This window comes from Calidris pugnax, unplaced genomic scaffold (assembly GCF_001431845.1).
Source record: "Calidris pugnax isolate Ruff unplaced genomic scaffold, ASM143184v1 scaffold280, whole genome shotgun sequence".
Classification (NCBI taxonomy): Eukaryota; Metazoa; Chordata; class Aves; order Charadriiformes; family Scolopacidae; genus Calidris; species Calidris pugnax.
Window position 1 is genome coordinate 1113247 of NW_015091123.1, and position 23032 is coordinate 1136278.

The 23032-nt window shown below is 43.1% G+C and overlaps 1 protein-coding gene across 1 annotated transcript in view; it reads left to right on the forward strand.

Moving 5' to 3' along the window:
• LOC106897635 (netrin receptor UNC5D-like) overlaps positions 1 to 23032 on the forward strand; it is a 113853-nt gene that overhangs the window by 84821 nt on the left and 6000 nt on the right. Inside the window, exons 5-7 of the mRNA XM_014958399.1 lie at positions 12088 to 12268; positions 13037 to 13204; positions 18051 to 18083. Of these exons, the coding sequence (XP_014813885.1) occupies positions 12088 to 12268; positions 13037 to 13204; positions 18051 to 18083 (382 nt within the window). The remainder of the gene's footprint in view (positions 1 to 12087; positions 12269 to 13036; positions 13205 to 18050; positions 18084 to 23032) is intronic.

Genomic DNA, 23032 nt, shown 5'->3' on the forward strand with positions numbered 1-23032 from the left:
AACAAAGAACAGGTTTCAAAGGCAAAAAGGCTTGTGATTATCAGTGCTTGTAAAAACCACTTTAATGCTATTGCTCAATATGCTAAAATAAAAAGCCTTAGATTTCACAGTTATGCTGTGTAAGTGGGGAATGAAAAGGACATGGGTTTGCATAGAACTGGTAATCTTTTAAATATGTTGCAGACACTGCCGTGGGTTTTGTTAGCTGTGCCTGTTTCAGGGCAACACAACCAGTTACCTGAATTGGGATATCTGGTTGTGCAACCCAGGTTAATGGTGAGTTCATTTTTTTCTTTGTGCTTCATTACAGTCACTTTTTATTTTTATTTTATTGCTAAGCCATTTACCATTGAACTGGCTATATTTTGGATGCTCTTTTATTGGCCATTAGGAACTCTGAAGTGTGAGGAGAGCCCATCTTGTCAACGCAGTGCTTTTTTTCTCACGTTTGTCCTTGTTTCCAGTGCAGAGAGCAAAAAACCATCCCCTTAAAGCACACCTGGGTGAGCAGGGGAGGTCACCCTGGTGTCTGCCTGAGTCACACCGAGCTGCCTCCTCAGCCTCCGCCTGCCAGAACGTGTTGGAAGGCTTTGCCTGTCTCACATTGTTTTAAACTGTTGTGTTAACAAGTGACGTGGGCAGATAAAATAACACATTCAAGTGTTTGAGTCAAGAGGAATTTCTAAGTGGCTGCTTGTAGGGATGCCCTCAGCTTTTTTCATGTAGTCGGTGTTGCTGCCCGTTTGTCAGGCTCCTCATGAAATCCCTGCCAGTCTCTGCAGCCTCAAATGCAAAATCCATTGCGTTATACGTGAGCAGTCTCGGGGAGTCAGAGATTTTTATAAGATCTGCGTAAAACTAACTTATTTATTTGGACTCTCTGTGTACCGGATCAATACTTGTTCTCGTCCTGTAATACAGCTGTCTCCTAAATGTAGTTTTCACACCTGCCCCTGAGATGCAGTCTGTCTGCAGTCTGTCTGACTGGACCAGTTGCTTGGCACTGGTGTGTCCACTGGCCAGAAGAAACTCCCAGTGCTGTGGAAACCCACTTCCGATATGTGTTTATCATTTAGTGAAAAGATAATTAAGTTCCAGGTAAGTGTGTTGTATGATTTATGTTGGGAATCAAGCTCAGAGGCGTTCAGCCTGGTTTGCACTCTGGTGCTTTGCCAGGAGTGTGCAGAGCTCTGCCCGGGGCCGTGAGCTGCTCCCGGAGCCGCCGCAGCCTTTCCCTTCCCCGTGAGCCAGGAGCAGCCCCTACCCTGCCTTTCTTGCCTTCTCCCATCCTAATGTGCAGTTGGAGACTTTATGCCTCTCTTCGTGCTCTGCCACTGCGCTGTTTGAACAAGTTAAATCTGTCACTTCATTTTTTACCTGTACCTTTTTTTCACCTGTACCAATTATTTGAAAGAATGGCATTTGTCAGCTCTTTTCTTGTCTCCTTAGTGATATCTCCAGGTGCCTCTTTTGCTGATTTTGTACATTTTGCAGCTATTGGAAGCATCTTAGTCCCTACACATATACCCTTTATTTGAAAAAATCCTTGGATATTCTCTCCAAAATGAGTGTATGTGCTGGATTTCATGCAAGCAAGTGAACCATGTGCTGTGTTTTCCTCCAGTAGATAGAAAAGATGTTTGTTTTCCTTCTGAGGTTTGAATTGTTCCAAGTAAATCCGTACACCCAGGAGCTACTGAGGTCATGAAATAGAGATGCTGGAGCAAAACACTTCTGAATTAGATTGCTAAAATGAGAAGGAAAAAAAAAAAAGTGAGATAACTTTGTAGTTCCTCTGAATAGATAATTCCTTTTTATAAAGACATGTGCTTTGGGGCTTTTCTTTTTGATGTACTGTTTTGCAGTGGCATATATTTTTCTAGTACTATTTTCAGAAATGTTCTTAATTTTGAATGCTTGAACATGAAAGGATAAGTTATAAGACTTGAACATTAGGTTTATAATTATAAATAATAAAGGTAATTGTGTGAAAGAGCCCTACAAGGATTCGTAAACTTTACTGTGCTCTATGTTTTGACTGATCAAGTCGGTTGGAGGCTCGATCAATCCTGGCCTGGTCTGGTCAGCGGGAGGGACGGCTTTTGGGGTTATTTACTGTTACTGCCCAGGGCTCTTGTCTGTTTTTTTTTGTCCCCGATTCCTGAAGGTTAGGTCTTCAGCATGTTTGGCAACCTTCTCCTGATACTTACAACTTTATAATACAACGAACCTGCTGTATTTCTGAGTCAGTGCAGGGCACACAGCACTCCTGCACAATACTTTCATGTGCAGCTGCTTTTATTTCCTTTTCACTGGGATTCAAACTTCAGAATTTGAATGCTGAAAGCAAAGGTTTGTGAGTAGAAGGATCAAATTTATTTGCTAGAAGGCTGTATTATCCTCTGATTGCTGGTGTGGTTATGTACTTTTCCAAATACCTGACAATATCACGTTGGCAGCTGGAATTCCAAACCGTGGTATATTTGCTCAGGGAGAGGGCAGTTGTGAAAGGAAAAGGCTCTTGAGAGCCGGGATAGAGCACTTCTCAAACCTCCCTGGTTTTACGCGTTCAGAAACGGCCAGGAAGGATGTTCAGCATCTTCAGAGCTCCAGAGGAAACTTCTCTTAGAACTGGGTTTGTCCTTTTCTAGCCAAAGTCATTCGGGGTGTCAGGAGTGGGGAGCAGGGTGTGTTGGAGTAAGAGGAGGGTGCGTGGAGATCCGCACCAAGGAGGATCACAGAATCACAGAATCTTCTAGGTTGGAAGGGACCTTAAAGATCATCTTGTCCAACCGTCACCCTAACTGACAAAAATAGACACCCGCACAACAAACAAGGAGCATCATCACCAAACCATATCTCCCAGCACCACATCAACCCATCTTTTGAACACCTCCAGGGATGGTGCCTCAACCACCTCCCTGGGCAGCCCATTCCAGTGTCTGATAACCCTTTCAGTGAAAAAATTTTTCCTAATATCCAGCCTGAACCTCCCCTGGGGCAACTTGAGGCCATTTCCTCTTGTCCTGTCGCCTGTGACTTGAGAAAAGAGACCGACCCCCATCTCTCTACACCCTCCTTTCAGGGAGTTGGAGAGAGCAATAAGGTCTCCCCTCAGCCTCCTCTTCTCCAGGCTGAATAACCCCAGCTCCCTCAGCCTCTCCTCATAAGACTTATTCTCCAGACCCCTCACCAGCTTTGTCGCCCTTCTCTGGACCCGCTCCAGCACCTCAATGTCTTTTTTTATGGTCGAGGGAGGGAGGGAGCGATGTGCGTCAGTTCTCGGCTGCGTGCGGGTTCTGAGCGCGCTGCCACGAGGCAGGGCACAGCCGTCTCTCACACAGCTTGTGTGAAGGAAAACAAGCTGCAGGAGCCATTTTTTGCTCCTCTCACGTTAGCGCCCATTTTGCTGAACTGCACTCGCAGTGAGAGCCGGAGCAGCTGGTTGCTGTCAGCTGGGAGTCGGGCTCTGGGGGAGACGGGGAGAGGGGGAAACGCAAGATGTCCTTGGAGTGAAGTGTTTCCGTGTCTCCTACACTTCAGTGCAGACGCCAGTGTCATCTGCCAGAAAGTGAGTGTGTTGTGATGAACCCATGTGCTCATGGTGGGTTTTTCTCTTAGTCTGTTAATCGCCTTTGAAGCTGTTCCTGCTCTTCCTTTTTATTTTTGTGATTTCTCTGCGACTGAATTTTCCATTTATGACTAAGGAAGCTCCTCTACCAACTGTCTCCCTCTCAAAATGAGGGAGTCCCCAAATATGTTGATCCTTTCTGATCAACCACTTGTCTTCTCCCTCAAGCAAGGGAGGCGTGTGCATGCCCTTGTATTTATTTTTTGCCAAGATTCTTATGATTTCCCTCTTCCTATCCAAATCTTGGCCTAATCACATATTTCCAAACGCGTCTGTCTCCTGAATCCCATCCCTAACACACTCTGAACATACTCCTTGAGCAAGCAGGTATTTGTGTTTCTTTTTACAACACGCCTTTTGTGTCTGATGCAGCGAGTGTTCTCTCGATTCAGATTCTGCTGATGCAAGGTAATTGTGCTGGTCTTTTTATAATCTGGAATAAATATCATGAGGGTGCTGTGAAAATGAAATGGTGCAGCATTAAAGGTTTAGTGAATGTTTTACCTTTCTGGACATAGATCAACATCTTTTTTAATTGCAAACAGTATCGTAAGAGAAGGCAGTAAGTTGTGAATCTGGTGCTTGGCTGCGTTTAGTGTGCATCTGGTGACACAGTCTAAGTGTTACACGTTTGTGTTAACCAACAGTTGTGTTTCTTTAGAGTTTGAGTTTAAATACTTTTCCCATTGTATAGAGAAAGATGATTCTTTAGTGGATCTAAAGGATGTTTCTGTTAGGAATATCTCACAGTTACAGTCTTGAAATGATCCTCTCTGAAAGGTACTAACAAAAAAGAGCAACATTATGTAGTAATGATTCGCCATAACTCTGGAGAACAGCAGAATTGTAGAATTGTAGCCTTGTTTGCTGTGAGGTGCAGCCGAGGAGCACAGAAGGGGCTGTGGAGGCCACACGACCAACCAACCTCATGACAATTAACCAGCAAATCTCAGGTATGAAATAGAGACTGTCATTGTAGGCAGGAGCACATTCACAGGTCCCAGTGTGCCAGCTGAGCAACACTCTGACACTCGTTTTCAGAGACTCAGACCTTTCTTCTAAATTTTCTTGCAAGCAGTAACCTGAGGCAGGGGCAGGGGCTGTGTGATGGCGGTGTTTGCTCAGGAGCCATTAGCAGAGCGAGAGGAGAGAGCTCTTTATTTGTACTCTTTGTTTTCAATTACTGTAAGCTTTCTGTGATGAAGCGGCGGTGTTTGCTCAGGAGCCATTAGCAGAGCGAGAGGAGAGAGCTCTTTATTTGTACTCTTTGTTTTCAATTACTGTAAGCTTTCTGTGATGATTTTCTTATCTCTAGGAATTTGGTATAAATGTGATATTGCCTATCAGGATGCCATGTTAGCAAAACCCTGTGAACATAATTTCCAATAATCTTATCTAAAAATGGTTTTTTCAGTGTCAACTGCACTTCTAATTACTTTCCAAATGCCTGGGCATTGAAAAACAAATAAAACCTGACTGGTGTGGCTCCATGAACACCCTCCCTGGAGCCTTTAGGGGTTTGTTTCTTTCTAACCACCCTCATTCACGAGGCTGAGAAACACTCGGGGCGTGTGGCACTTCTAAACCACGGTCTGTGGGTGTATCCTGAGGTTGTGAGTTATCTAGAAAAAGAAAAGCTCTAGATGAGTCTCATCTGCTCACTCTATTACTGAGCTTTATAGTCAAGGGGCTAGGATTTGAGTTCCAACTAGATCATTTATTTCTGCTTGCCATAAAATAATTGACGTTAAGTCATTTGCATGCCCTGCCCCACTGGAAAACTACCCTACAAGCCCCCGTAATAACCTGTGGGCTTCTTGCTGTGATTCATTCACGATTTTTGCATGGAGGTAAAAACAGTATTGCAATTAATGTTACTTATTCCTCCAAAAATAGGAATAAAGATATACTTATTTGGGGATCTGACTGTATCTTTAACAATCAGACAATGTACCATTAGCAATGGCATATTTAGCAATGAATCTTTATATCAGTGTTTTAAAATAGCACGTCTGAGTCAACTCCTTGCCCACCTTCAGCATTGTAATTTGCGATATACGTGCAGGCTGTCACCTCTCCCATTATACTCAGTCAAAAGCGTCTTTTAATTTCGTTTTGACTCACTCCCTCCCATGTTAGCCTTTTCCCCCTCCTCTGGATTTTTCAGCACTATGAGTTTTTGGTTGTGTTTTGCACTTCACGGCGAACCGGAGATGGCTCACGGTACGAGCTGTGGCACTGAGCACCACGCACGAGCATCCTCTCTGGTGGCTGCCCCTGCTGTCAGGGTTTGTGTCACAGATACACCAGGGGCTGGCCACGTCCACCGAAATGACGAGAAAGCAAACACACACTAGCAGCACACAGCACTTGGGGTTTCACATCCCTCTTGCAACAGCCGAGTGCGTCTCTTCAAAGAGAAGGTTTCTGTGCTGCTCTCCGCAGCGCAGCCAACAACAGCCCGGGCTGATGGATGAGTTAGTCCCTGTGTCAGATTTATGTAATGAGATTATATATTCAATCTAATGAAGGAAAAATATGCTTACCAGAAGAGCGCGACAGCACTGTGATTAAACGATTCAGTAACAGTATTCCCTCAGTGGATTAATTTAAAAAAATGCAGCAGGTACAGTTGACCTGTTTCTTGTGTGTTGCAGCGATAGGCTCTGAGCAAGATTAATGGGTTTTGATCGTGTTGATAAAATAACTGTGTGATCATAAAGGTAGATATGAATGGTTTGTATCCAGCAAGCTGGCTTTTGGTTTTTATTAATCTCCCACGATGATTTATGCCGATAGAGGCTTCTCCTACTTATTTGTTTGAGTCTTGGGGTAGAAAGCAAACTGAAATCGTAACAAAGATATTCTGCCGTCTTAATGCATCACAGTAATTGGAGCGCCTGCCCTGCCTGTCCTCATCCCTCCTCACTGCAACATCAAGGAAGATTTCTCTAGCTTAGACACACTTGAATTTTTAGAAAGGGGAGTTTCACGCTAGATCTGAAAGGAATTGAAAGGAATGTATCTTGCTTTCTTCCACTAAACATTGCAGGTCACTGAAAAAGCCATTTCTAATAAGGCTTTTAAAGACTGGGGAATGAGACCTAAATCAATGATAAGGTAGAAAGAGCTTTTCCTGGCCAGAGGCTTGAGCTGATTTATACTCGGGGGGAATATTCATAAAAGCTAACAATGGCCCAGCGATACAGTCTCCCCAGGCTGGCTCTGGAGTCAGTGGAGAAAGTGCCACAAGCCTGAGATCCCTGCTGTTAATTGTCATGTGGAGGGGAATCTATTGCAAATATTTTCCATTAAAAGAAACTTTTTTGTAGAAACCAGCTTCAAGTATGTTTTCTTCTCCAGATGAAAAAAAGCTTTCAGCTAGAAATTAGATATTCTGAGTTTTAGAAGTTCTCAGCCTTTTTCTTCCTTCTTTTTTAGTGCAAAGCCAGAGTCTAGAGGGGAAAGTATGGCATTGCCTAGTTCTTTTGTATGTAACAGTGTTATTTGTGTTCTTAGGGAGCCAAGAGCTCAAGTAGAGATATCTTCTGTATTATTTATATTGAATTAATTAAGTGCCTTCATGGGCAACAGCACAAATGGTATTGGAATCAACTTCAAGATAATGTTCACTGTTGTGCAGTTGTCATTACAGCAGTGTAAGAAGGATTAAGACCCAAAAAGATGTCTCTAAGAGACCTATTCTAATTACTTTTTTAATATTAAGTGCATCTGGGACTGACAAAACAGTTTTATCCGAAAGATAGAAATATTGGCTTGTTCTCTAAGAACCTTTCCTTTATTGGCTTAAAGGAAAGTTAAGGATGTGTTTACTGCTTTCTCCATCTGAGCGAGTGCATATTTAAAATCTGTGCATTGACTCTGCTGTAAGAGGCGTTTGTGCTGCTCTGACCTTTCCCATCTTAAAATCATGAAGTGTTTATCTTGCACGGAGAAAGCAATTGATCCTCTCGTCAAGAGGAGCTGATGTTCTAACTGTATTGTCTGTGATACGTATGTTCTGTGGTTATTGACCACACGGGAGAGTCAGATGTTGTGTTTAAAGGGCAGGACAGTAATCTAAAAACAGGAGTACCAAGGTCTTCAGTCTTCTGACCTACAAAATTAGCATGTGTGCCCATAAGAACTCTGAGTTGTATTGTTCCTGTTAGGCATTAAATCTCTTTATAGTCTCAAACAAGAAAGAACAGAAAATTCAGTCATGGGCAGCCAGCTCTCGGGATGTTTAAATGAGATCGAAAACTGACAAAGAACTCGTAGTGCATCAGATCATTTAAGGCCTGTGACTGCTGTCTGACCTACTGGCATCTTCAAGGTTTAAGTGATGTTTGGTATTAAACAAACAAAAAAACTAATTTCCATGACTGCAAATCAGAATATTCTTTAATCTTACAGGAGGTTTAACAGCTCTACAGCCTCCCTCTCAAATTTGGCAAAGCAGGAGTAACTCTCAGCCAGGAGCACGTCATCTCCTCTGGAGTTCGTCAGGTTTTCTCCTTGGATGACCCAGGTGATGCCTGTGCAAAGGGCTGACCCCGGGTCTCTCAGAGGGAAATAGAACATTCCCACTGCTGAGATTTCAGGGCAGCTGAGATTTCAGGGCATATCGTTCTGTTCCCCTGGAAGCCACAACTCTACCCCATAAAACGGGCAGTTTTCAGGGCACCGTAGAAACCGCTGCCAGCGCCTCCCTGCAGCTCCAGCTCAGCTGCCTTCCTGCCTCCATCAATATTCTCCTGGATATTTGTGAGTCCCCAGAGGGCCCGAATTTGCTGTTTGGCAACTGGAAGATGCGCGTCCGTAGTATCTGAGTGGATACATGCACAAATAGGGCTGACGTGCACAAATTATCCATCTTGCAGACAGGAAACAGGGTAAGACTCCATCACCTGCGGCACCTCCGGCAGCAGCCGAGTTCCTCTGTGGAGCTGACGGGCAGCTCTCATGGTGTTTGCAGCAGACAGAGATACCGAGGAGTTGGGATAAGCTTCCTTTTTAAAGAACAAGAGTTTGCCAACTCGCATCGGAATCTACCTAGGAGATGGTGTCTTTAGCTGATTTTACTTTGATAATGCTGTAAGCTGGTCTTTGATAATTGCTTTCTGTAATTGGAACAAATTTATGATTATGCTAATTCATCTGCTGCCACCCAATATGTAGTGCCTGAGTTAATCCATGTCTGCCCCTGCATTTCTTTTGTAGATCATTACGTGATTAGCCTTCGTTAGAAATTGATGGGGGTATTTTAATTCTGAGCAGATTTAATTTCAGGGGAAAAAAACCCAGATATCTTTATATAAACTTATGGCTTACTATAGCCATTTTAAGGTCTATTTCAAGATAGAAATATTTAAGATCTTCAGACGGACTAATTCTTAAAAAGAAAGGTATTCGATTGTGTTACAAGCAACTGTATGCCCTCCTCTGATGATAAAGGGAGGGAAATTAAACGCTAATGAGTTTTGAGCCTACTCTTTGTGCGTAGCAGATTGGCCCTTCAGAACCCCCGCCTGGTTTCAGGATGGAGATATTGGGGTTTCTTTGTTGCCTTTGCTTGGTTTGTGTGTGTATTTGTGTGAGCCTTTTCTCACCATGAATCCTTTAAAGTTATCAGTTTATTCTATAAATCCATCACATAATTCTCCACCTTTGAGAGCGTTTGTCTGCTCAGGCAAAGGCAGGGAATGAGTCTGAGCGAGTCTGGTTTTGATTCGAGGGAGGGGAGGCTGGAATCGGAGCGGGGTGTTCGCGGTTGCCATCGAGGCCCCAGATAAGAAGCAGAAGGCGACACGTGCCCGTGGTTACCATCATCTTCTGATCGTGCTGTTCTCAAAACTCTGGTGTTTGTGCTCTGTCTGTTTAACGGCCTCCCTTCACCGTGATCATTCTTTTAAATGCTTTGCATTGATGGAAGTGCTCTCCGCTCGCTAAGCCCCGCAGCCCCAGGCTCTGTCACCAGAGATCAGTTGCAGTCTCTGCCGGGGGACTCCCCCTGAGCACTGGGTGACAGGAGGGACACCCCCTCCCCATCGCTGCCCCGTGAAACCCTCACCCGGCAAGAGTCCAAATGCAAACCTGTGTGTATGTACTTGTGAAATAATGAACTGGGGTAATACTGGGCATGTTTGTCATCACGCTGAACATCAGTGTGTTTGTCATTACACTGCACATAAAGTGAGTTTAATTCTGCCTGCGACCATTGAATTTCTGTCACTTGATTTATGCTCGTGCTGCTGTTCCATAATTTAAATTGCGTTCCTCGTCCCTTTGCTGAAACCCCCTCTGATAATTAATATTAAAGTTAACTGCAGAAGGGAAACCGAATAGTAAATGGATTACTTGATTGTTCCTCATCTCACTCGGACCAAAGGGAAATGTAATCCATTCAGAGATCCCATTAAGGAAGGGTTCAGCACTGCTGGAGGCAGTGAGGCTGCTGGGTCCCTACGCCAGCCCCTGCCTGGCCATCGGTGCTCAGCACGGTGACAGTGACAGTGACAGCCCTGTCACCCGGCAAGGGGAACGACGGGCAACGAGTGTGGGTGCTGGGTGAGTGCTGGGATGTTGCTGGCAATGGGGATTAGGATGCCAAAGGAACTGCATCACCTTTGGTAAGGAAAGGGATTGTGGGGAGAGAGGGGTCTCCCAGTGTGTCTGTGCCAGGCACGGCCCCTTGGCTGCCAGGGGCCACCAACACCCCCTGGAAACCTCCCTCTCAGCATTGATCGGGATGTGCACTGTAGCACACAGTCAGGTGGTCCCAAAACTTCAAACTTCTATGAAGGAGACTGCTTAAAAAATAATAATTGAAAAAAAGACTTAAGATTTGAGAGGGAAACCAAACCAAACCAGCGTTATAACAGAGCCTTACAGGACTGCAGAAACACAGGTGTGTCTTGAATGCTTAATGTAGGCTTTGAGGGCAAAATTCTGTCTTTGCTACCATTTCTGGTTAACTGCGCTTTGAGGAAAAGAGTATATAGAGCTAAAGTCTTTTAACTACTTTTGGTGTGAAATGTGTGATTTACTTCATACTCGGGTAATGCCTCTTTTGCCAGATGTGCACAATAATCACTTTAATTCTGTAGTCCCCGTGTGAGATAAGAGTCCCGCAGACCCCGGCTCCTGCCGAGGTGGGTTCCAGCTGCGGCTCCGAAGTGTCACTCACACCCCTCCTGTCCCCAGCCACCCAAAGTGACTGATGCTGCTGGAAGGGGAACCTGCTGTCTGGCATGAAATCTAATTGGCTTTGATGGTCAGCTTTTGCAGATTTGTTTATAAACTGGAAAATCTACAAATTGCAGACCATCTGCGCAGAACAGTGTGCTAATGAGTGCCTGTAGCTAGCAAATCCATAAGCTCATTACCACAAAGTTCCATGTCCTTCCACAACTTCCTAAACGAGGTTATTCATCTGAACGGAGATGAGAAGGGTATTTGACTTCAGGGTACAGCCATACCTCCTTCAGGTCCAGAAAAGCTATTAAAATAACTCACATTTATTTAGTCTTTTAATAGAATCTGTTGATTCTGCTTCTATTTTTAATTTTTCAGTTCTGTAACAGCAGCTTACTATGCCTTAAATATTGGGGTTTTTTAATGTTTCAAGTAGAGAAATGCCTTGCAGATAATTCCTGTCTACTCAGAGATATTTCTGAGCAGCCAGGGATCAGGTTAGGAAAGCTGAAGCCCAGACAGAGGTAAATTGGAGGAAATAATAAGATGCAATTACGTAAGAAAATTATTTCAGGTTAAAGCTCTAATACTTACGGTGAAGAGAACCAGGAGGTAAATGAACTATATTCCACTAGAATGATTGAATATTTTTTATCATCACTTCTTGATTCCTTGGATTAAATACTAAAGCCTCCTAACTAATACCACAAGGAAAAGTGTGATTAATTATTATTCTCATTTTTTTCCTAGCCTCTTCTTCCTCGTTGTTCCTTCCTTTTCTCCCAGTAGAACAAAGTTCCTTGGATTAAATACTAAAGCCTACTAACTAATAGCACAAGGAAAAGTGTGATTAATTATTCTCCTTTTTTTCCTAGCCTCTTCTTCCTCTTTGTTCCTTCCTTTTCTCCCAGTAGAACAAAAGTAGCATTTCCCTCATAACCCAAACCCTTGCAACTCTGAACAAGCCCTTTCCGTTTTCTTTTTGTTCTTTTATTATTTGTTATTTTATTATGTCCTAGCATTTCATTTGGTGTGCCTTTGGTAATAAGCTCTAGGGCCTTCACAATAGCAATAGTTTCTTTTCTGAATTTGTGAGTGTCTACCTTTTTGGGGAATCCCATCTTAGCTTTATTTTTATCTTAATGTTCATAATAAAGATCACAATGACATCTATTAGTGAAATAATCAAAACATAATTTTGCAGACTTTCTGCTTCCATCTTTTCTTTTCCTACTGCATGTTCCTCTCTCCCTCTCCAGGTGGAATGGCTGAAGAATGAGGAGCCCATAGATTCCAACCTGGACGAGAACATCGACACCAGAGCAGACCACAACCTCATCATCCGCCAGGCGCGTCTCTCGGACTCGGGGAACTACACCTGCATGGCCGCCAACATCGTGGCCAAGAGGAGGAGCATGTCTGCCACGGTTGTGGTCTATGGTCAGTGAAAACGTGATCATTAGGGAAAAACTTAGATCTTTGTGCTTTTATTGCTGAACTTTCTGCTTTTAACATATCACTGGTTCTAAATGAAATGACTAACCTCCTTCCCGTTAGGGTGCATTTCAGTTCTGTGGCTCAGGGCTGAGATCGTTGCTGCTTTCAGAGTGTTAGAATTATGAGGTTTTTGTTTGTGATGGGTTCCCAGGAGTTATGTCAGTAATAACAATCCTTGCTCCAGATATTAAGAAGATCCAATTATCAGCTAAACCACATAAATATAAGCCTTGCCTGTATCAGGAAACCCTGAAGCACGAGCCTAGGGAGGGACAACAAGGGCTGCCTTAATTGGATGTGTGGCACTGTGGTGTCTGTGCACCGAGTGGCTCTACATGTTCCACGTAAAAGGACAAAAGGGCAGAACCATTGCTTCGTTACCATCCTCTCTTGCTCTCCATGTTTATTCTACCACGTGTGACACTTTATTGGTGGAGGCAGAGCACTCCTAAATCACCCTTTCTAAAATAAAGAATTATCGTTTCTGATTTAAGCGAAGCATATTTTATGAGAATTGAGATGCCTGCTTTTACCTCCCTCCCAAACACCATGGCCCTTTGTAGGTGTGTGCTGACAGGTGGCAACACTCCTACTTCAGCTGGGAATTCACCTGCAGAATGTGTGGATTTGAATGACATGATGTGATCAGACGTGTTGCTTGGTGTCTCCTGGCACACCTCGTGCAACCTCAGGCCTGTCTGTGTTTTGCAGTTAATGGAGGCTGGTCATCCTGGACCGAGTGGTCCAACTGCAACGCGCGCTGTGGCCGGGGCTGGCAGAAGCGCTCACGGACCTGCACCAACCCCGCTCCCCTCAACGGAGGGGCCTTTTGCGAAGGAATGTCAGTGCAGAAAATCACCTGCACTTCTCTCTGCCCAGGTGAGACATGCACAGTCTGCTAAGGAGTGACTCTAAGTGTCACACTTAGGGGAGAGCGCGTTCAGTCTGAAAAGCCAGGGAGACAGTCGTGCTTTGAAGAGCCCATGAAGTCATGAAATTGGAAATCCTTGCATCCTTGTTCAGGTTAGAGCTGAGAGCCTTGTGAAGGTCCCAGTCACAGTTGCACCGAAGGGCTCTGCATTCAAGGTGAGTAAGGGTTGTTGCGGAACTGGGTTTGGGAGTGATGGCCCCAAATGTATCTTGTCCCCCAGGTCAGGCAGCGTGTCTGCCACACGGCGTGTCACTGGAGCTCTCCTGGCTGAAATACTGCTGGGAAAAAAGAGGTTGTTTTCAGAGGGTTGCGTATGTGAAGTTTGAAATCCACAGTGGTTTCTGAGTCACTCCATTTGCGTAGCACATACTTTACCTATTAATTATCAGATTATTCTAAAAATCCAAATAAAGATTTTTTGCAGTGTGTAATTATGACCAGCTGCTACAACACATTTCACACAATGTACTGCTTGGCTGCCTTCCTTCTCTTGTGAGTAAACTGGCAGAGCACCAGCAGGAACACTCGTGGTGCAAGAGCTGTTTAAGGTCAAAGTTTACTCTGTTTGTGTAAGTAAAGGCAACACTACTCTGTGGCGAGTTCCCTGTGAAAGGATTTGTCCTTCATTAATGTCTGGAAAGCAGCTGCCCTTTGGTAGGAGCCAAGAAGCTCAGCCCTGGGGCTCTGGAGCTGCAGAACACCCGGAGACGGCTGCATTGCCTCAAAACAAAGAAGAAATTCTCAAGTTTATTCCTACTCTGATGCTCCATGAGGTGATACTGTCACCTCACTGCTCCCTGTCCATGAGGTGATACTGTCACCTCCTCCCTTTCTAGCCAGGAATGGGAGCCGTGGGAGCCATCAGGAATGCTAGGGCTGAAAGGTACAAACTGAAATATGTCTACTATTAATTTTATTTTTAAACAGTCCTCTTTCTTTGTTTCTGCGATACTGCATTACCCTTCCTTCTTAACCTTTTGCATGTATGTGTTCACATTATGCTCAGCAGTCATCTTCTTCCACCAGAAAGACTATGGCTATAAATCCTAAGCCTTGTGCTCCTGACCATCCCTTTGGTGCCTACAACGGCCTCAGTGCCGTTGGCCCCAGGTTCACCCTCCTCGTCCTGGCTGGCAGTTCTGTGCCCAACCCCTTCTTCAATGAAGGACATCTGGCGAGATGAGGAAAATAATTTTCTAAACAAAGTGAACTCCCTGAAATTTTAATAATTCCTTAATGGCAGACAGCATCCTGTGTATTTATTCAGGCTTCAGAAATACGTACACCTCAGCTGATGTAAAGTAAGTTTTTGTTGGGTTTTGGAGGGAGAGAATCTTCTCTTAAAGCAGAAGAACTCCCCAGCTCCAAGGTGTCAGGCAGCCAAGCTTCAGTGTTTAAAAGGATATAAATGAAATTTAGGCTCTTTTCCTTCCCCATGTTTTAGCTTTTGAGGCCCAACGTGGGGATCACGTGGTGTTTTCTGAGGTCTTTGTCCTCCCTGTACATTCAGTGAAAGCCCTTCCCCACAGATGGCTCGATAAATCCAGAATCCACTCCCGTGTGCAGATCAGCATCTCTGTTGGGAGGCTGCCAGAAGGATGCATTGAAAGGGGCATGAAAAGCTGCAGCTGAGGTTTGCACACGTATTTGTGACAGTCATGAGCTGACGTACCATCTAGTTGGCTCGTTTTGTGGTTTTCACCAGAATTGAGAAAAGATGGCTAGGAGAGCCATAGCCACACACAGGCTTGTGAAGGTGACCTGTCCCACCTTAAGGGTAACGTCCCTTCCCATTGTGGAGCTGGGTGTCAGCCCTGTCTTATGCTTTAGAGGTAAAGAACAGACCTGGTGTTAGGACCAAAGGGAGTGCGTGGTCGGGGGAAGAGCTGTGGCTCCAAAACACTGAGTCACGACACACGAGTCTGTGTCTGGGTTCATGCTCTGGGGGAATCACAAGCTCCTGGAGCCCTGTAGCACAGCTGATTTCAGGTACAGGTTGGGCCTCTGAGTGCTCCTGTAGCAACAACAAGGTAGTGTATCACACAGGCTTTTCTTGGTGACTTCTCCAGCTCTTCATCTCTCCTTTCTTAGCCCCTCTCTCTGAGGGTTTTGTCCAAGTGCTGTCTCCAGGCAGGTATTAGAATATCCCCATCATGCCCTGTGCAGTGGTGAGTTACCACTTCAGTATCAGTGTGAGTCCTTCTTAGATGTCACAGACGTGGAAAGGTTGGTCAAAAAGTCCAGTCCTCAACTGACGAGCAACAGAAAGTGCTTTTCTTTCAGGGAATTTCTTCCAGCACTTGTAACAGCTGAATAGACGGAAAGATCTATGCAGAAGAAAAAGGTGGAATTATTTGTGGTTTTGATGTGTGAGAGATGGGCAGGCCTGGGAGAAAACCAGAGATTGACTCCATCTGAATGCAGAGGTCACTTTGACTCAAGACAGACCTAATAACTTACTGGTTTCTTGCATATTTGTTCTTTCATTGTTTATTCCCTACCAGAATTCTCTCAGTTTACTTTTCCATGGTGGATTTCTCTCTGTCTTGCAGAGGTGAAAGCTTTTTCTTTGTTTAATAAAAGAGAGGGATTTGTAGAATTTTTTTGTTTCACTTTTATCTATTTGCTTTAGTTAGTTTTTATAACTTCAAAAACTATCGATTTGCTCCCCAGCTCCAAGGCGTCAGGCAGACAAGCTTCAATGTTTAAAAGGATATAAATGAAATTTAGACTCTTTTCCTTCCCCATGTTTTAGCTTTTGAGGCCCAACGTGGGGATCACGTGGTGTTTTCTGAGGTCTTTGTCCTCCCTGTACATTCAGTGAAAGCCCTTCCCCACAGATGGCTCGATAAATCCAGAATCCACTCCCGTGTGCAGATCAGCATCTCTGTTGGGAGGCTGCCAGAAGGATGCATTGAAAGGGGCATGAAAAGCTGCAGCTGAGGTTTGCACACGTATTTGTGACAGTCATGAGCTGACGTACCATCTAGTTGGCTCGTTTTGTGGTTTTCACCAGAATTGAGAAAAGATGGCCCTGTTTGGGTCACTGGTTCCAAGGAGAGCCGTAGCCACACACAGGCTTGTGAAGGGCCCACCTTAAGAGTAACGTCCCTTCCCATTGTGGAGCTGGGTGTCAGCCCTGTCTTATGCTTTAGATAGAGAACAGATCTGGTGTTAGGACCAAAGGGGGTGCGTGGCCGGGGAAGAGCTGTGGCTCCGAAGCACTGAGAGTCACGACACACGAGTCTGTGTCTGGGTTCATGCTCTGGGGGAATCACAAGCTCCTGGAGCCCTGTAGCACAGGTGATTTCTGGTACAGGTTGGGCCTCTGAGGGCTCCTGTAGCAACAACAAGGTATTGTATCACACAGGCTTTTCTTGGTGGCTTCTCCAGCTCTTCATCTCTCCTTTCTTAGCCCCTCTCTCTGAGGGTTTTGTCCAAGTGCTGTCTCCAGGCAGGTATTAGAATATCCCCATCATGCCCTGTGCAGTGGTGAGTTACCACTTCAGTATCAGTGTGAGTCCTTCTTAGATGTCACAGACGTGGAAAGGTTGGTCAAAAAGTCCAGTCCTCAACTGACGAGCAACAGAAAGTGCTTTTCTTTCAGGGAATTTCTTCCAGCACTTGTAACAGCTGAATAGACGGAAAGATCTATGCAGAAGAAAAAGGTGGAATTATTTGTGGTTTTGATGTGTGAGAGATGGGCAGGCCTGGGAGAAAACCAGAGATTGACTCCATCTGAATGCAGAGGTCACTTTGACTCAAGACAGACCTAATAACTTACTGGTTTCTTGCATATTTGTTCTTTCATTGTTTATTCCCTACCAGAATTCTCTCAGTTTACTTTTCCATGGTGGATTTCTCTCTGTCTTGCAGAGGTGAAAGCTTTTTCTTTGTTTAATAAAAGAGAGGGATTTGTAGAATTTTTTTGTTTCACTTTTATCTATTTGCTTTAGTTAGTTTTTATAACTTCAAAAACTATCGATTTCTTTCCCCAGTGCCCAAAAAAGGAACAAACAAGTCCATCTGCCATAAGCAGATGAACTGCAAACATGTTTTTATTAACACATCATCACTCAGAAATAAAATTGTCTTCCGTTTTTCAACCAGCACCCCCAGACAGAGCCCGTGCTCCCGCAGCACCCCCAGTCTCCTGTTTGCTAAAGATGACTTTCTCAGGTATTAGGTTATAAAGAACAGCTCAGATTACGAGGGAGACAGCCTCATTTTTAAGAGAGATGCACTACTGTATAAAACCTATTTTATAACATATTTGCATATGTATGGTAGTACATTGATTCTGTATGTTCTTTAGAATCACATATAGATGTCATTATTGGTGTATATTTAGATATTTAGATAGATACATGTGAGTATATTGCACATCTTTATATTTTATAAATTACTTTAAGTGTCCATCACTAACCTTTCCATATATCAAACACAGAAATAATGAAATCTTTACATTCTTTGGCAACTGATCCGCTTCAAAGTACTGAACTTCCTTATTGCTGAGATGCATAATATTGTAAATAAAAGCATCCAATAAAGCTAACAAATACTTGAATTAACCAAGTGAGAAATTACTGCAAAGAAACATCCTGAAAGAGATTTAGAAAAAAAAAAAAACACAACATGAAGGGAAAAAATATGGACAACATAAAATATTCATATTGTCAGCAAACAAGGAGAAAATGTTTCATTTATAGAGCTAGACAGAAGCGATATAGGAAATAGATATGCTCCATGTACATTTATTAAGTGCAACTTTCTCTTTCTCTCTCTCTTTCTCAGATAAAAAACCTCTTCATGAAATAAAATCCCAAAGTAAGTTATTTTTTTCTCTTGTAAATATGATTTTTCTCATCTTCTCTGCCATTCTGTTTTATTTGTTAGGAGCTAAATAAAACTGAAGGTTACATGAAAGGCTTTCACATCTACTGAAAGCGTCTTCTTAGCAACTTTGTGATCACGGGTTTTAGACTAAAAATAGAAAAGTGACCGTTCTTTGGTAATTTGTGTCTGAGCGGGAGCCCTTTCTGCAGGAATGCTCATCTTGAAACTGATCTCTTGAGGACTTGTCATTAGAGAAAAAACAAATTAATAGAGGAGTTTGGCTTTCTCAGTTCCAGTCTGGTTCCTCTCTGGCTCTGTCTCACCCTGGGGAGCTCCCTGCGGCCGCCCCTTCCCCCGGGCAGAGGGGGTTGAGAGTGTGTGGGTCCCACTGACACCCTCTGGGGGCTTCCACCTGGTACCCACTGGTTCTTCATCTTCCTTTGGTTTCAGTGGAATTTCAGTCCAGAGCAGCACACTTGAAGTGAATTGACTGAAAGATTTCATTTTTTAAAAAAGACAAATAGATTTATAAACACAATTTTGGCTCAATTCCTTTGAAGGACTGTACTGGGCAGTAACACATGCAATTGTTTATATCTTCTTTGAAGACAGATTCTCCTATTACGTATTATAAAATATGTGAGTTTTAAGTCTTAAGTATTTAGGTTAGAGAACAGATCTGGTGTTAGGACCAAAGGGGGTGCGTGGCCGGGGAAGAGCTGTGGCTCCGAAGCACTGAGAGTCACGACACACGAGTCTGTGTCTGGGTTCATGCTCTGGGGGAATCACAAGCTCCTGGAGCCCTGTAGCACAGGTGATTTCTGGTACAGGTTGGGCCTCTGAGGGCTCCTGTAGCAACAACAAGGTATTGTATCACACAGGCTTTTCTTGGTGGCTTCTCCAGCTCTTCATCTCTCCTTTCTTAGCCCCTCTCTCTGAGGGTTTTGTCCAGGTGCTGTCTCCAGGCAGGTATTAGAATATCCCCATCATGCCCTGTGCAGTGGTGAGTTACCACTTCAGTATCAGTGTGAGTCCTTCTTAGATGTCACAGACGTGGAAAGGTTGGTCAAAAAGTCCAGTCCTCAACTGACGAGCAACAGAAAGTGCTTTTCTTTCAGGGAATTTCTTCCAGCACTTGTAACAGCTGAATAGACGGAAAGATCTATGCAGAAGAAAAAGGTGGAATTATTTGTGGTTTTGATGTGTGAGAGATGGGCAGGCCTGGGAGAAAACCAGAGATTGACTCCATCTGAATGCAGAGGTCACTTTGACTCAAGACAGACCTAATAACTTACTGGTTTCTTGCATATTTGTTCTTTCATTGTTTATTCCCTACCAGAATTCTCTCAGTTTACTTTTCCATGGTGGATTTCTCTCTGTCTTGCAGAGGTGAAAGCTTTTTCTTTGTTTAATAAAAGAGAGGGATTTGTAGAATTTTTTTGTTTCACTTTTATCTATTTGCTTTAGTTAGTTTTTATAACTTCAAAAACTATCGATTTCTTTCCCCAGTGCCCAAAAAAGGAACAAACAAGTCCATCTGCCATAAGCAGATGAACTGCAAACATGTTTTTATTAACACATCATCACTCAGAAATAAAATTGTCTTCCGTTTTTCAACCAGCACCCCCAGACAGAGCCCGTGCTCCCGCAGCACCCCCAGTCTCCTGTTTGCTAAAGATGACTTTCTCAGGTATTAGGTTATAAAGAACAGCTCAGATTACGAGGGAGACAGCCTCATTTTTAAGAGAGATGCACTACTGTATAAAACCTATTTTATAACATATTTGCATATGTATGGTAGTACATTGATTCTGTATGTTCTTTAGAATCACATATAGATGTCATTATTGGTGTATATTTAGATATTTAGATAGATACATGTGAGTATATTGCACATCTTTATATTTTATAAATTACTTTAAGTGTCCATCACTAACCTTTCCATATATCAAACACAGAAATAATGAAATCTTTACATTCTTTGGCAACTGATCCGCTTCAAAGTACTGAACTTCCTTATTGCTGAGATGCATAATATTGTAAATAAAAGCATCCAATAAAGCTAACAAATACTTGAATTAACCAAGTGAGAAATTACTGCAAAGAAACATCCTGAAAGAGATTTAGAAAAAAAAAAAAACACAACATGAAGGGAAAAAATATGGACAACATAAAATATTCATATTGTCAGCAAACAAGGAGAAAATGTTTCATTTATAGAGCTAGACAGAAGCGATATAGGAAATAGATATGCTCCATGTACATTTATTAAGTGCAACTTTCTCTTTCTCTCTCTCTTTCTCAGATAAAAAACCTCTTCATGAAATAAAATCCCAAAGTAAGTTATTTTTTTCTCTTGTAAATATGATTTTTCTCATCTTCTCTGCCATTCTGTTTTATTTGTTAGGAGCTAAATAAAACTGAAGGTTACATGAAAGGCTTTCACATCTACTGAAAGCGTCTTCTTAGCAACTTTGTGATCACGGGTTTTAGACTAAAAATAGAAAAGTGACCGTTCTTTGGTAATTTGTGTCTGAGCGGGAGCCCTTTCTGCAGGAATGCTCATCTTGAAACTGATCTCTTGAGGACTTGTCATTAGAGAAAAAACAAATTAATAGAGGAGTTTGGCTTTCTCAGTTCCAGTCTGGTTCCTCTCTGGCTCTGTCTCACCCTGGGGAGCTCCCTGCGGCCGCCCCTTCCCCCGGGCAGAGGGGGTTGAGAGTGTGTGGGTCCCACTGACACCCTCTGGGGGCTTCCACCTGGTACCCACTGGTTCTTCATCTTCCTTTGGTTTCAGTGGAATTTCAGTCCAGAGCAGCACATTTGAAGTTGAATTTGAATTGACTGAAAGATTTCATTTTTTAAAAAAGACAAATAGATTTATAAACACAGTTTTGGCTCAATTCCTTTGAAGGACTGTACTGGGCAGTAACACATGCCTTGAAGTGAATTGACTGAAAGATTTCATTTTTTAAAAAAGACAAATAGATTTATAAACACAGTTTTGGCTCAATTCCTTTGAAGGACTGTACTGGGCAGTAACACATGCAATTGTTTATATCTTCTTTGAAGACAGATTCTCCTATTACGTATTATAAAATATGTGAGTTTTAAGTCTTAAGTATTTAGGTATTCCTCCGGGATATTTGAAATTTTAGGGAACTTGGGCCCTAAATCATGAGGAAAACATCTGGAAATCCAAACTCGCACTCCTTTCCTTTGAGCCCACACGCTGGATGGAGGCTGCACCTTCAGAACATTCTCCAGCAAAATTTCTTGCTGACTTGAATGAATCCTGGTTGTTTGAGATCCCAGAGTATTCCCGTGTTCCTCACTCTGATAAAGTAAGAGTTTAAAACAACTGGTTGAGTATGAATGCAATAAAAATACTAATTACAGAGGGGCACAGTTATGGTGACAGCTCTGGGTGAGTGACGAGGCTTTGGCTTTTCAAAGTTCACAGTTTTAATATGGTGGAATTCTGCAGGTGCCTGAGAGCACCCAGCTGTACCCCTTCAACTGTCCTGAAGGCAGAGGAAGCTGGGATGAGAGTATTTTCTCCTTTACGTTTCCAGTTTTTAAGTATTTCTAAGGACACACACAGTCGGGTTGGGGTGGCTCAGAAATGTCTCGTGGCTGCCTTGGCCACTTACGCCCTTTTAATTTTGTCTTGTCTGTGTCTCACTGGAATCACCCCCTCCTTGGTCACGTCCAACTGGTCTGTGTCATGACTTACCTCAGGCAAGTGGCAGCTTTTTGTTTATCTGCACAGTTCCCATTAAATTAGAGAAACTTGAAAGAGTATCATTCAAGTTGCTTTATTTTCTTATTTATTAAAAAAGTAACTTTAATGGCATTGATTTTTGCGTATGAGATATGTAGGAGAATTACAGGGTTTCTTTACAGCTCTGGGGTAGAGACAGGCAGTGCAGGCTGCTGCTGTTCGGGAAACAGGACCTCGGTGTAAGACTCTGTGAATCATCATTGATGCAAAATCAAAGTTAATTATGAAGATAATTGAGAAACAACCTGTTCTACTAAATAACCTCTGACATGATTGTCTGACTCTTGATCCTTGTTCTCAAGGACTGGCTCTGTGAGAAAAGGGCTTGGAGCTGCTGAAGGGCCCCAAAACGGGGAGTGAGGGCACTGGGGGAGGAGGGGAACCTGGAGGAACCTTTCCCATCTCCCAGCAAACTCCAGTGGGAGACGGGGGGAAATGTGTGCCCTGCACAGCTCCTGGAAAGCACTTATTGTAAATGAGATAATTTAATCAATTACGATTCCTAATGTACTAAACCAAATGTTTCATTTTCTGCTCCTGCACATCTTAAATTATCTTCAGGTGCTTTATGAAACTTAATCATAGTTAATAGAAACTTCATTACCATCAAATGTGCTTTCAATAAATGTTGTGTAACAGTGTCAGGAGGTGGAGTGAAATATAGGCTACAATTACCACAAACACGTGTCCTGTGACTGAAATGGGTAAAAACCGCAGTGCTCTGCCAGAGTCCCTGCCCCCTCTGGGCTGGGCGGATGCAGTTCATTAAATAGTAATTGGTTGACTATAAATGTTTTCTTTTTTAGTTTGTTTGTTTTTCACTTTGTTCCCTTCCGGGAAAAAAATAAAAGCAGAAAATTATCCCGTTCCCCAAATGAACCATGCTTTTCATTTTTCTTTAATTTCTAGTCTCTCATAAAAGGAATTATCCATAAGAAAAGACAGACAGGGGAAGAAATTAAAATTATTTTAAAAAACCCAACTGTTTCTAAAGAAATACTAACATCCTAAATAAAAACAGAAGTCCCCTTTCATAAGCAGTTGTGTTCCACAGGAACAATTCAAAGGAATACCATGTCACTTGTTTTACTCTTTTAAGATCAAGCTATTTAAAAATCTAATATATTCTGAAAATATTCTCCTTTTCGTCTGAACT